We start from the raw sequence: 13424 nt of genomic DNA, 5'->3' as shown, positions 1-13424 counted from the left end.
GACAGTAGTTGTCACAATTAGTCAATTCATTGTTGCAGCCCAATTGCTCATCTCGGCTTTTAAAAGGTTTGTTCATCTACATCAGAAAACAAGGACTCAACAAGGGAATAAAATGTGTATTCGTATTATTACGGGGCCAATCAGAGCCTCGGTCATTTCTGCTCCGCTACTTCCAGCTCTGTTCTCATCTCTGAGCCTTTTCCTCCGCGCGATCGTCTTCAAACCGTGGCGTATACACGAGTCTAATGATGTGTAGGAAACTGCAGAACAGGTCTATGCCAGGGCAAACACTGTGACGTTCTCATTTCGTCTGTCTCAGGTGCAGGAAAAGAAAAGTTATCTTTGGCTGTCGACTGTTGTTTTTCTTTAGCGAAATGTTGATCCAGGACTAACTGCTAATTGAGTTGTGTTGGCGGAAAAGCGGTTAATTTCACTCCTGTTTGCTTTGTGTATGTTACGCGGAGTAGATGTGTGTACTTAGTAGGTAATTTAACGAGGCAACGCTGGCATATTGACTTGTACTGTGCCTTCAGTTGTGTAAAGCGCACAATATTCTTCGTGTACAATTCAGGTTGGGCGAACTGATAAAACAATTTTCTTAGTCTGGGCCACAACTTTGTTTTCATCTCCATTCGCGTATTTGTACATCTTGCCTAAAGAGCACATGGAAGGCTCACACTTCCCTGTAATTATTTGAAATTGTCCTGTCATTCACGCAAAGCAATTGAGTCGCTCTCACGATAATAAGTGACCTGAAGTGCACTCACAGGTTTACACATGAACTACGTATTACAAAGCGATATCGATGAGTAAAAAACGACAAACAATTCTGATAAAACTCTCCTTTCACCGAGGGAAAACTTGCATGCAGATAAGTGACCACTACGACTTATAACCCTGATAATATTCTCAATCCTGCCACTGTTTGTAACAACGAAAACAAAATATATACTACATTGTCAGCAGTTTTTAAATAACAAGACAAAGGAAAATATAGTTTAGCTAAATAATTCCAGTGTTCTTTCCTCTAACTAAACGAAACAAGATCAAGATTTTAATCAAATTGTTGGCGTACTTCCGATTTGCCATTTGTGACACGTTTTTGATCAGATTGCGATACATCTTGTTGCATCTCTATTGTAAACACTTTTTGGTGATTCAAATGTTTCCCTTTTGCATTGTTTGTTCATTGTTCTACAGTAAATGTATTGAGGCATTTGACACACTCTTCTCTCTCTCTCGTCACCTGGGACTGGCACATGCTTTTGTATTTTTTGCTCATGTTTGTGTGTGTGAGAGAGAGAGAGAGAGAGAGCTGGAGGCAGAACGATGACTCCTCAGCCTCCTCTCTACTTCCGTCTCCGTGGTAACGCTGACCAAACAGCAGTAGCAGGAGGAAAGTCAAGAGCTCTCTCAAACCCCCATCTCTCTGTTCATGCACACTGTTAGTCGGGTTAGTTAATGCTGTTTCAGGGATACAAGGCGGTGCAGGACCTGACGTGATGTAATTTAAGCTTCAGAGTTTAGAGATTTAGTCGTCTCTAGTCGTCAATGATCAGCTGTTTAATGGAGATGTCCACAGCCCGTCCACAGTAAAGGCATGTGGTTTGGTGTTAAAACTTTGCAGTGAGAAATGTTACCTTTTTTGTTTTATTTGGTCATTATTAAAAGTCTTGTTTATCTTCAGGAAAATCGTCTTTTCCTTTGTAATGTTAGACTTTAAATGTTCTTCAATTAGATAGAGGATTGTACTCAAAGAAGCAAAGGACAACAACAGATGAGGTGAATAGGAGTTTTCATGTGACCTAGCTTATTATTTCGTCTTTGGCGTCTTTGGCGTCATCACACAGGACGGTTGCAGTGCAGAGTGAGGCCGAGAGGGGGTATAGACATTTGGCAAATGGTCGCGGCTCTGAATTGAACCCACAACGCAGCGGTAGCAGCAGCCACACATGTGCAATGCCCCCAGCCACTGCACCTACGGCACAGACGCAGAAAGTAGTGTATTCAGAGTTGATACAAGTGTTTTAAAAGCAGGAAAGTGGGTGAGTTTGATGAGAGATATTAGCTGTGCATCAATTAATCACAAATTTATGTTGTTCAAAATATCAATATCGTGATATATTGGCGTCTGGCGTGGTCAGATTTTCTTTTTCTTTCTCTAGGCTTAAACTGTAACTTCTCCCTCCTTTTACCAATACTTTTATATTCAATATTCCTTCTCTGTCCATACAATCTTATCCTTGTGTAAACAGTTGCGCAACAAACTGTTAAACTATAGATTAAAAAAAAATAATAATAATACTAAGGCTGTGCAATTAATCACATTTTAAAGCATGAATTAAATTGCTAATCTATTCAATTACACAAATCCTGTTAGTGAAAATACTATTACATTTTTTTTTTATCATATTAACTTCTGTTTAGATTATCTGGAGCAAAGCCACTTTTCTAAACGTCAAAACATGACTACGAAAGTATGTTTTGTCCTACTTTTAAAGGTTCATTTTAACACCATAGAAGTAATAATTTGAAATTATACAAATTTCAATTATGAGCCAAATAACCGCGATTATGGTTTTTCCCACAATCGGCATCCCCAGTTACTGCAGTACATCAAAGGTATTTTAAAATGTTGCACTGGCCCACATAATTGGCCTTTTGATGAATTTAGACTGTTTACATGTACACATAACTGCGCGGGCTGTTCTCTGGGGCTCAAGTATTTTCCCATCTCCTCTCGTGGTGGGTCGTGACTTGACAGTGGTGAGCAGATGGGACGGCTCCTGATGGCAGCCACATCCTGCTTATCCTAGACAAAAGTGCACCCCACAAGTCACTGACCCCCGGGGAGCGAGAGAGGCCCGAGGGGGAGTGGGGGAGTGGACGGAGGCGCGATGGAAGGACATGCTGGCATTAGGGAGAGTGTGTGTGTCGGTACGGGACTGTTGGTTTTATTTTCAACTGGTTACAGAAGAGGAGTTGGATATATTGTACTTGAAACGCTAGAGGTGGGCAATATATTGAATTATGGATAATATCATGAATAGTGTTTTGAAGATATGCAAAATACGAATATAGAGTACACGTTTTTTTAGTAAAACAAATGCTACAAAAAGAGATTTTCACATTTGTCTGATTATTGCTCAACTGAACATTTAAAGACACGTTTGAACACATTTTTGTCTGACTATTGTTATTGGAATACTCAAAAATGAATATCTTGAGATTTCTTTGGTCAATATTGCCCGGCCCTAAAATACACTCAAGTTCAGGGACCTAGTCAATATCACACGGCTCAGATTATGGTCATCACAGCAGAATTCTGTGCCAAAAATATACAAAAACATGCAGCATACTATCTTCAACCTTACAGGCAATGTCAACAAATACATTTTGCCCAACCTTCAGACAACAATGGAAAGCTTCTGTATCTCTGTCTCGTGTCAAATTGTGGAATGACTAAAGCATATTTTATTGTGATCTTGCAATGTCGTTATTTGTATCAATCAATCTACGGCTTTGTTTGTTATGCATTTATTTATCAGTAATTCTGGATGTAAAAATCCCAGAAGTGCAGATTTTTAAAATAACTGAATGCAACCAACATAATCAAAAGAAATTAAAAGTGGACCGTTAATTCTCACCTGTGGGACGAATCCTCTGCAATTTATCCTATATTGCCGTTTCTACATTATAACACAAGGCAACTCGGCGCAAAAGTGTTCTAAGTATTCAGAAAACAGTACTCTGATTGTACCATGTAACAGAAGACGTTAGTTTTAATGCAGGTATTCAGTCACCTGTAACCAAATATATTTTCATGGTATTAAACTACTGAACGTTGCCTCGCCCAGTATTTGTAAAGTTGCACTGTAAATGTAGAGACATTTAAGTGAATATTCAAAACTTGAAGTAACTGTTGCCAATGCACTGGTTTCCAGAAAAGACACGGTTGAATTATCCGTTTTAAGTCTAGTTTTGTTTGCTTATTCTCCTGCTGTTCTTGTACTTTGTGTTGCAATGCTGAACTTTCCTTTTTGTGGGACCTTTTTCCTTTAACCTCTTTCCTCTCTCGTGTACGTTCCCAGGTTAATCTAGCCTATGCCTATGAGACCAAGGATGCGCTGTGCCTGGTGTTGACCATAATGAACGGGGGCGACCTGAAGTTCCACATCTATAACATGGGAAACTCTGGATTCGACTCGCAGCGGGCCATTTTCTACGCTGCAGAGATCTGCTGTGGCCTTGAGGACCTCCACCGTGAGCGGATAGTTTACAGGTGAGGCCAGGAACATGTGTCTGAAGACTGGCGTAGTTATAGGGGGAATGTTTAAATGGGCTGCGTTCATGAGACATACCAACATTCTTGAATGGCTTTAGTTAAACTTTGCCTTTTTAACTGTCTGATTGCAAATTTGTCAACTTGACTTGTTTCACGTGGATAGGCCCAGTAATTACATGGATATGAACCACAAACTGACACAAACGACTCCTTAATCTGTAGAATATAGATACAAAATAAATCCGAATGGATTCTGAAAGTGGGGCCATTATTCAACACTAAATTAGTTATTGTTGTTTTTAGACTTGAGATTAATATGGTAAATAAGGTGTCAACGGTTGTGGATCATATTTCTTTTTAGGATCCTTCCCTCCATCTGAAATTGTGACATTCAATGATGTGACTGCAACCTAAGAAGGTTATGGTTTCACAAAACTGTAAATATGCATAATTGTATTCTTACACATGTTTCTGTTGTGCTATAGTTTTACTACAGGACTATTCTGGCCCTGCTCGTTTCAATGGAGCAGGGCGCTTATACATTACACGGCACACTTTTATGTGTACCAAAGAAAACATGATTCAATTTAACTCACGCCAATGGTTAAACACCATTATTTAGATGATTTACTTAATCATACTAGATTTGTTAAGAGGTCTGAATACTTATATTTACAGTACAACACTGATAATAAAACTGGAAAATGTCCAACTCTTATTTTTTTTAATCTATCATGTCAAAAGAAATGTAAAATGTTTTCGTTTGATATTAAGTATATTGGTACGCATACATTTTGAGGTTCTGGGTGCATCTATAGCTCTTTTACAAACACGTTGCCTAGTTTTTCAGTACAAAACATCCTTCTAGACTTAACTAAACTTGAGTTAAGTTGTTTGTCTGAGCGATAAGTCCAAGTGCTGATGTGTTACAGCCTTCATCTCTAAATGCACCTGTCACCATCAATCAAGGTTTCAGGGAATGTCAACATGAAGGATATTTTTACAAGACTTATTCAAACACAGGCCAGGCCTTTCAATGACTCCTATTGTTAAGGCCAGTGTTGATTCTCATGATTATCTTGTTAGACTAGACGTGTGCAGTTCTGTGAGAATTTTTTTTTTTTTTTTTTTTTTTTTTTTAAAGAGGTCATGCATAAAAAGGAAGTATGGACATGAAAACCCCATTGGAAAGCTCATACAAAATTTGCCATTCGGTTGCCAGATGCTATGGCTAAATCCCAGCAACAAACTGTTGGGTCCATGCTCAGATTTCACATTTAGCTTGAGAACAAAAACCACAAATGCAAATGATTCAACTTAGGTATATAATTATTGTTGTGGGCAAAATCAATATTTGAACTAGCTTTGCTTCTTATCTGGAGACGCAGATGGGTAATGATTAAATTGTATTGTAATGATTATATTGTAAAACGCTGCCTTTTTTTATAAGACGTAGTGCAGGTGAAGAAGATGTTGATCTGACAATTTTCCAATAGTTGAAAGTCTGAAATAATTTGTCCTCTTAGAGTGTGAAGTTTGTGTAGTTGGTGTCAAAATTGTACCACACGTACTTGTCATTGGGAAATATCCTTTTTTGACCATTTCAGGAAAAAACAACTGCTTTTTCTCACAGTACATTGAAAGCATATTTTGTGTCAGACTGTATGTACTTGTGTTTGCCCTTTTAACCTTCTAAAAAAAACTAATAACCCAGTTCAGCGTGTGGTAACAAATTAAGCAAACAAAGATGTGTACAGATAAGCTTAGCTCTAATCCACATTAAAGCCAAACACGGCATGACTCATGCAGGTAATAAAGGATGAATAGAAAAATATATACAATGACAATAAAGAGTCCCGATATTTGTCTAGGATTTAATTATTATGCCCTATATCTCTTTTGATTGGCACAAGATCAACCAGGCACTAATGTTTGTGTGTTCTCTATTATAGGGATTTGAAACCTGAAAACATCCTTCTTGATGATCGCGGTAAGTTTGTGTTTAATAAAACCCTGTATGTATCTGGAGGCAGGTTAGTGCTTCTGCCTGTTCAAACATTATAAATGTGTTGGTAAAATAATGGCTCCAATTTGCTTCTTGTGAACCCATGTAAGGGTCACGGTCCAGATGTACCTCGTCTAACTGTAGGGACACACCGATCCTGGTATCAGGTATTGGGTAATGATTGTAATTTGATTGGGTATCGACACACACTTAAAGCTAAATTAGCGAAATCAAGACTGAAAAAGCTGGAACAGAGGGCGTATGATTTCTGTTTTGTTGCAAATGAGCAATTCTGCAACTACAAATGCAGACCAAAGTAGTATGTATACAACTGATAGTATGGTAAATGTTCTGGGAAGAAGTTATACCAATTATAACTAAAACTGGCTCCATAGTAGCTTCCCATGTAAGATGTTTGTGGGTTTAATCCTTGTTTAGTCTAAGTTTAAACAAAACATGGACAAAAGCTCGATCTGCAAACATTGGTTGCCTTGTTAGGACAATACAAAGTAAACAGAGGAATGGGAGAAATACCACAATCATAAAGCCAACCTGGAGTAGAAGTCATTCTAATTTCTAAATCTTTCTTTAACAGGTCATATTCGCATCTCTGACCTGGGGCTCGCTGTTCAAATCCCAGAAGCGGAGACGATACGAGGGAGAGTCGGCACGGTCGGATACATGGGTGAGCTTTTGCAGGCATTTGGAACTGATATGAAGAAATATTTAAACTACAGAATTGTTGAACCCACATGATCAGTTATTTATGCAACCACATTACAAAAGTAGAATGTTATTGTAGTGCTTTAGCCTGTAGCCGTCTCAATGAAACACTGCAGGCTTAAAGGATGTTGTCCTGTGAAATCCTTGAAGATGGCTGGACATTAAATCTCCTTTCTTGTCCTCAGCTCCAGAAGTGATCCAAAATGAGAGCTACACCTTCAGTCCTGACTGGTGGGGGCTGGGATGTTTGGTCTTTGAGATGATCCAGGGACAGTCACCTTTCCGAAAGCGCAAAGAACGTGTCAAAAGAGAAGAAGTGGACCGACGAGTGCGCGAAGACCCGGAGGAATACTCCGATAAGTTTTCTGAGGAGGCAAAGGACATCTGCAGACAGGTAGTGAAAACAAGACCGTTTTACACGACTATTCATTGAGCAAAATGTACTCAAAGGTCCACACAGCAAGGTAAACAAGGCAGGTGTTGGACTTTTAGGGTTCATAGATAAAAAAAAAAAATGTTTTCACTATTATCTCAAGACCATAATTTATGGGGAGAAAACGGTTTAACAGTTTAACAAACGTTTGTACATCAGCGATACGAAAATATGATTTCACAATAATGTGTGGAAGGCTCTCCTTGTGTTTTGTAATTACTGACCTTAAACAGTGTTGTGGGACGAGGGCCAACACATACAGACGGCAGCCTTAACGGCCAAGATAATCTTGCTATATTATTTATCACCATATTTTTACATACATTTAGCAAAAATCAGTTTAGTGTCATGTGTTAAATAAAAAAAAACTGCACAAAACCAATGTTATGCCAGTCTAAGGACTATGATCATTGATAACTACAGATAATAAGAAAAAGTCTTAATGTCACATTACCACTTCAAGCAATTAAGCGACATTAAAAACATAATTCCAAATGACTCCTGCTTTTTCCTCCGGATTCACTTTTAGGTTTCTCTTCTCCTTATACAACACTCACCCAATTTACACCTGGGTTCAAAGCACTCTCACTCTCTGCTCCTGACAGCTAAGACCACTTGTCTATTTTGGGACGTTGGTAATGGCCTGGTCTTCTGTGTTTCATGAACACCCCACAAAATTCTTCCTCCTTTAACATCCCCCCTTGTTCTTTATCCTTTTCTCTTGTTTCTTGGTCAAACCATTCTTTTTCCCAGCCCACTCTTCCCCTCTCCAGGGAGGCTTTGAGTCGAACGAACCCTGGGTCAGAATGTTCCACCGCGTCACACAAATAAACGCCCCCTCCCTCTCTCGACTCATACACACAGAGCAGCGTAGACTGAAATTAGCAACAGGAATTGTTCAAATTATTGGTAAATAAATAAAATTGACATTGAGCAGTGTTTCCATGGCTTTTACAAACAAAACAAAAATGTCATATTTCCTTGACATTATTGACTAAACTGTTAATTCTCAATCGGCTCTAACAAAACCCCCGTGTTTCATTTGGCAGTGGTACCTATGTCCCAACCGTTATCTCTACAATAATCTATTGGAAGAAAAGGTGTCAGATTGTAAACTATGTGACAAAAATGTGCTCTTAGTTTCAAATGGAAACTAGGAACATGTTGTGTCTTGAAGCAGACCACATGTTGTTGACCACTTCTCTCTTAATCCTGGTTAACTTGCTCTAAACTTGATTTAAAGCTGCTCTGGTTTAGTCCTGTTTTTAGATCCAGCTTTGCTCGAGTTTAGATGTTGGTTTGAGGATTGACCTTGCTCTATTCCTGATTTGGAGCATCTATCAACATGAAGTCTGTTTTAGGTGAAGAAGTAATGTTATGACATGGAGACAGCAGCTGTTCATAATCGCAGTACATCAGATTTGAATGTGAAGTCGATTTCATTAACTAAAATGTTTCCCTCCCCTCCTCTCTCTGCTGTTCTCGTCAGCTCTTGGCTAAAGACCCTAAGGAGCGGCTCGGCTGTCAGGGTCAAGGGGCCACAGAGGTAAAGCAGCACCCCATCTTCAGGAACATCAACTTCAAACGACTGGAGGCCAACATGCTGGACCCTCCCTTCATTCCTGATGTAAGAGACACGTAAATGCAGGCCTGTAGCATGAAACCAGGGGGAGTGGCAAATTAATGCACAGGAAATACCATTGTCAGATATAAACAAACTTTTCCAGTATAAATGTGCTATTGGGGCTACAAAAGCACACTGTTTGTCAAATGGCATGTCAAAAGTGCACTAGTGCATATCAAAGTATCACACAAACTGTCCTGCTACCTGCAATATTCTATAAATATATGTGTAATTTACAGTCTAACATTCTTTAGTTCCAGGGATCTTTAAAGGCATTGCTATGAAAAACATGGTGAGAGAGTGACCTTCAACGGAGGCTAACTCTGTTGTTGAACTTAGATAGTGTTATCTGTATCTTAATTTTAGCATAAGCCGGTCAGTGGAGTTTCAAAACAATAACAATAAATCTGACTTTTATTTTCTATTTGTGATATCTGTTTCCTCAGCCGCGAGCCGTTTACTGTAAAGATGTCCTGGACATTGAACAGTTTTCTACTGTCAAAGGTGTGAACCTTGACCCCACCGACGATGATTTTTATCACAAGTTTGTCACAGGCAGTGTCTCCATCCCCTGGCAAAATGAGGTACTGCACCCTCAGATTACATCATACTGTACTACTTCTTCAGAAAACAACATGTCTAATGTACTGTAACATTTTTGGACTCCTGTTTGTTTAGATGATAGAGATGGAGTGCTTCAAAGAAATTAATGTTTATGAAACTGATGGGGTGCTGTGTGCGGATTTGGATGTGAACCGACCCAACCCTCCACCAAAGAGAGGCTTCTTCTACCGCCTGTTCAGAAGAGAGGCAAGTGCTAGTGCTCCGGCTACTGTGCGAGGGGGTGGGGGCTAAGGTACCTTTCTCTTCTTCCTTTACCACTTTACCACTGTCCAGGCCTAGTTCAAGGTATACAATTAACCACTACTGTAAACATCAACAAAACTAACATCACCATATCAATCAGCTTTATCCGCTTAATTATTTTCTGCTTCAATAACAATTGTGAAGGAAACCTCAATTCTTCTGGTATTGCATCTAGGGGTAACATGCTGGTTTGTGATATACTGTACAGTAATCCACTTCAACTTTACAACTAATGCTTAACTTAAGCAGCCGCATCAATGCAAATACATATCGGCCTATCCTTGACTTTTGGTATAGATATTGGATTTTATCCTCATTTCCTTTCAAAGCAAATATGCTAGGAGCTTGTGTGAGTGATGTATGTTGATGTGGTCCCTGCAGGTCTGTTTTAAAGGGGGCTATAGTGAAGACGAGGCCGAGGAGCCCTCACGACTCTAAACCACTCTTTCCCACCCGCCTCATCCTTCCTCACGCCGCTGAACATCACCACAAACTCCAACCGAGCGCAGATTTTAGGAACTCAGTGAATGTTGACCTGTATTTATGAGCTGTATTAAAAGTGTATTATAATTAAAGAAAAAAGTATGAGTTTAAAGATTTTGTACATTTGTACTTGAATTTATGTCTAGATGTATATTTTCACTAAAGGTTGTATTGTACAAAAAGCCATAAAAGTACCACTTGAATGCATACATTTAATTTTTTATTTTTTTTATTATTGGAATGAGTATGGACAATGTGTATTCTTTTTTTTTTTTTAAAGCACAGTACCAGTAGTCATTTTATTTTTCCAATGTAGCATACAGCTTTTTGTTTTGTATGCGCTTTATGTGTCATTGATTTAAATTGGGGCTCTGTAATTTGTCTTTGGCAAACTAGATACACAAAGTCCTATTTTATTTCTCCTTTAGGCTCAGGTAGAATTAAATGCTTGTAAACCCAGGTGAAAAGGGATTAGATTGGTCAATTCTTTAAAAAAAACAGAATATTTAAATAATCTGGTTTATTGTAAATCTGTTTAGAAAGTGATGCTCTCCACAAAGATAGTCTGTAAATTTGTCAACACTGATCTCTTGACCTCCAGCTAAAGCAAAGGTTTTTCTGTGTTTCAGTAAGTAGAATTATTTGGATTGCGGAAACCAATTGGCATAGTATTGCTTATTTATTTTTCAACAACTGAATCTCCATAAAGCCAGATTCAATACTTGTCCCACACATGACGCTAATAGATAGTTTTTACCTGTGGCTTTAGCTGTGTATGTTTTTAAATTTATTTTCCAATGATTGCACCCTGGATCGTAAATGTTGTTCTCTCTAGGATTGACTTGAGGCTTAGACAGTGTAGAATGGGAGTAGAGTTAATATCATCTATGTACAGGAATACTCAACCACTTCAAATCCCTATATGTTGTGCACTTTTGTTTTAACATGGAGAACATTTTCATGTTTTTTATTTTTTATTTTTTATTGGTCAGTTCCCAAATTTCAAGATATATTTTCATTATTTGACATTTGACACATGCATTTATGCTTTAAATCGTGCTTAAAGGCAGTCACTGTTTACGCCACACCAATACTGTGAATACCCAATTTGGATACATTTGCTTTGTGTATGTATAGATGAATTGTATAAAATGCAGCTTTTGTTAAGTCCAGTGCATTGAATTATTTTAATGTGCTATCTGAATGAACATTAAACCAGATAGAGTCTTTGATTGTACAGATGCGCAATGTCTGCATTTTGTTGTCAATATGATAAAGGAATTTAACTGAGCAGAAATTTATACAAGCTATTTATAACGATGCATTCATTGAGGTACGGTGTTAGTTGCACATGGAGTACAAATTTTGATCTAGGTTTTTGTTCCATATTACACATTCCATTGGCAAAACAGGGATTCTTAACTCTACATTTAGAAGTCACCATCTTGTCATTAATATCGTTTGGGTGATTGGTTATTTGTTGTCACGCTAAGGCACATTTTACGCTTTTTCCTTGACTATGTAGATTTAGTGCATTATCTCTTAGCCTCAAAACCTTGTAAATGATGTATTTCTAACACAGCTGTAACACTCATCACCTTCAAAGTAAAGAGTGTTTTGCATTCATGCCTGTCACTGTTCAAAGAAAGGCTTCTCAATCCATAAGTAAATATCAGTTTTATTGCACTATGGTGTGTATGGACAATGATAATGGGAAGTGTCTTTAACTTTTTCCAATGATACCAAAAGCAACACTGAGTTAATTAAACTTGTATTGTCTGAAAGAAAGACTGACAGCCTTCATTGTATGTGCCAATTATCATGTTAAGTTTTGATCCCCCGACTTTTTCAGTCCCCTATACTTCCGTCCACTCAGTAAATTCATTCACAAAAATTATATTTGAAAAGTTTTGAATGTCGCACTAAGTGCATTGTAATGCCTGTTTTAAATACATACATTTTAGTACTGAAGCATGTATTGGTTTGTAATACTTCAGGTTCCTTGTATATGTTATGACCTTCTAATGCCAACATATCTCACTGGTATCTGAAGAAGACTTTATAAATGGCAAGGTGACCAGCTGAGTTGTTTGCCCTGTTTGAATATATGTCTTCATCCCTCACTTGATGTCAAAACGATGTTCTTCAACAGATTATCAAGTCTCTGAACAGGGGGAATTGCTGTATTCAAACAGGGTCAGGGATCTCTTGTTTTTATTTTATTTATTTATATATGTATAAATAAATAAATAAATCTGTACAGTCATGTCTTTCAACCACTGCAGTCATTGTTAATTCTTGTACATGTACTGGTTGTTGTACCATATCAGACATTTGTAATTATGAAATAATACACTGCCATTTGTATAAAATGCTTTCGACTGATTACTTATTAGGCCCGAGCGCCACAAGCTGGCGAGAGGCCTATTAATCTCGTAAGGCCGTGCGAAGCACGGCTGCGAAAGTGCGCACGTAGTGCGCACGAAATCGAGCGCGAAGCGCTCGCCCACTTCCAAACACTCACTAACGCACTCCTTCACTCATGCACGCCCCGTGCATACTAATTAGTAGTAGGAAAATGGAACATTACCGTTGTAAACGGGCGAAGCCCGTGCAAAAGTGTGCACTAAACGAGCACTTTACATTGAGATGACGACCGCTTCGCGGTCGTCATCCCCATATAAAGCACTCATTTGCGCTAAGTAGCTCACGAATACGTTCCCCATCTCTTGCATGTTCCGTGCATATAAGCATGTAATGCAAAAATTGAACATTATTACTGTTTAGAGGGCCAGAAACACAAAGTGGGCGGAGCCCACTCAAAATTAACGAAAGTACCCGTCAGTGACCAGGGACCCACACCATGAGGTAGGAAAGCGCGAGCGCTTTCCGAAAATGTATAGTTTATGATATTTGAAAAATGGGAAACATTGTTTTCGCATCGGAATATTATTCTTCTTCTTCTTCTCGGGACCAACCCCCCTATTTTTCACCCAGTGAACAT

At 38.5% G+C, this 13424-nt stretch overlaps 1 protein-coding gene across 2 annotated transcripts in view; it reads left to right on the top strand.

Moving 5' to 3' along the window:
• grk4 (G protein-coupled receptor kinase 4) overlaps window positions 1-12792 on the top strand; it is a 38729-nt gene extending 25937 nt beyond the window's left edge. Inside the window, exons 8-15 of one of the 2 annotated variants that reach the window (XM_072464029.1) lie at window positions 4092-4282; window positions 6238-6275; window positions 6886-6975; window positions 7199-7407; window positions 8936-9073; window positions 9517-9654; window positions 9749-9880; window positions 10319-12792. In XM_072464029.1, coding sequence (XP_072320130.1) covers window positions 4092-4282; window positions 6238-6275; window positions 6886-6975; window positions 7199-7407; window positions 8936-9073; window positions 9517-9654; window positions 9749-9880; window positions 10319-10375 — 993 coding nt within the window. In that variant the 3' untranslated portion in view covers window positions 10376-12792. Of the gene's footprint in view, window positions 1-4091; window positions 4283-6237; window positions 6276-6885; window positions 6976-7198; window positions 7408-8935; window positions 9074-9516; window positions 9655-9748; window positions 9927-10318 lie in introns of both variants that reach the window. The other variant, XM_072464030.1, reaches the window with a different exon arrangement.
• The last annotated feature ends 632 nt before the right edge of the window (window positions 12793-13424 follow it).

The sequence above is a fragment of the Eucyclogobius newberryi genome, unplaced genomic scaffold (assembly GCF_026437365.1).
Source record: "Eucyclogobius newberryi isolate DKJ021-1_F unplaced genomic scaffold, fEucNew1.0.hap1 SCAF_4, whole genome shotgun sequence".
NCBI lineage: Eukaryota > Metazoa > Chordata > Actinopteri > Gobiiformes > Gobiidae > Eucyclogobius > Eucyclogobius newberryi.
This window is presented reverse-complemented; position numbering and strand designations above follow the sequence as displayed.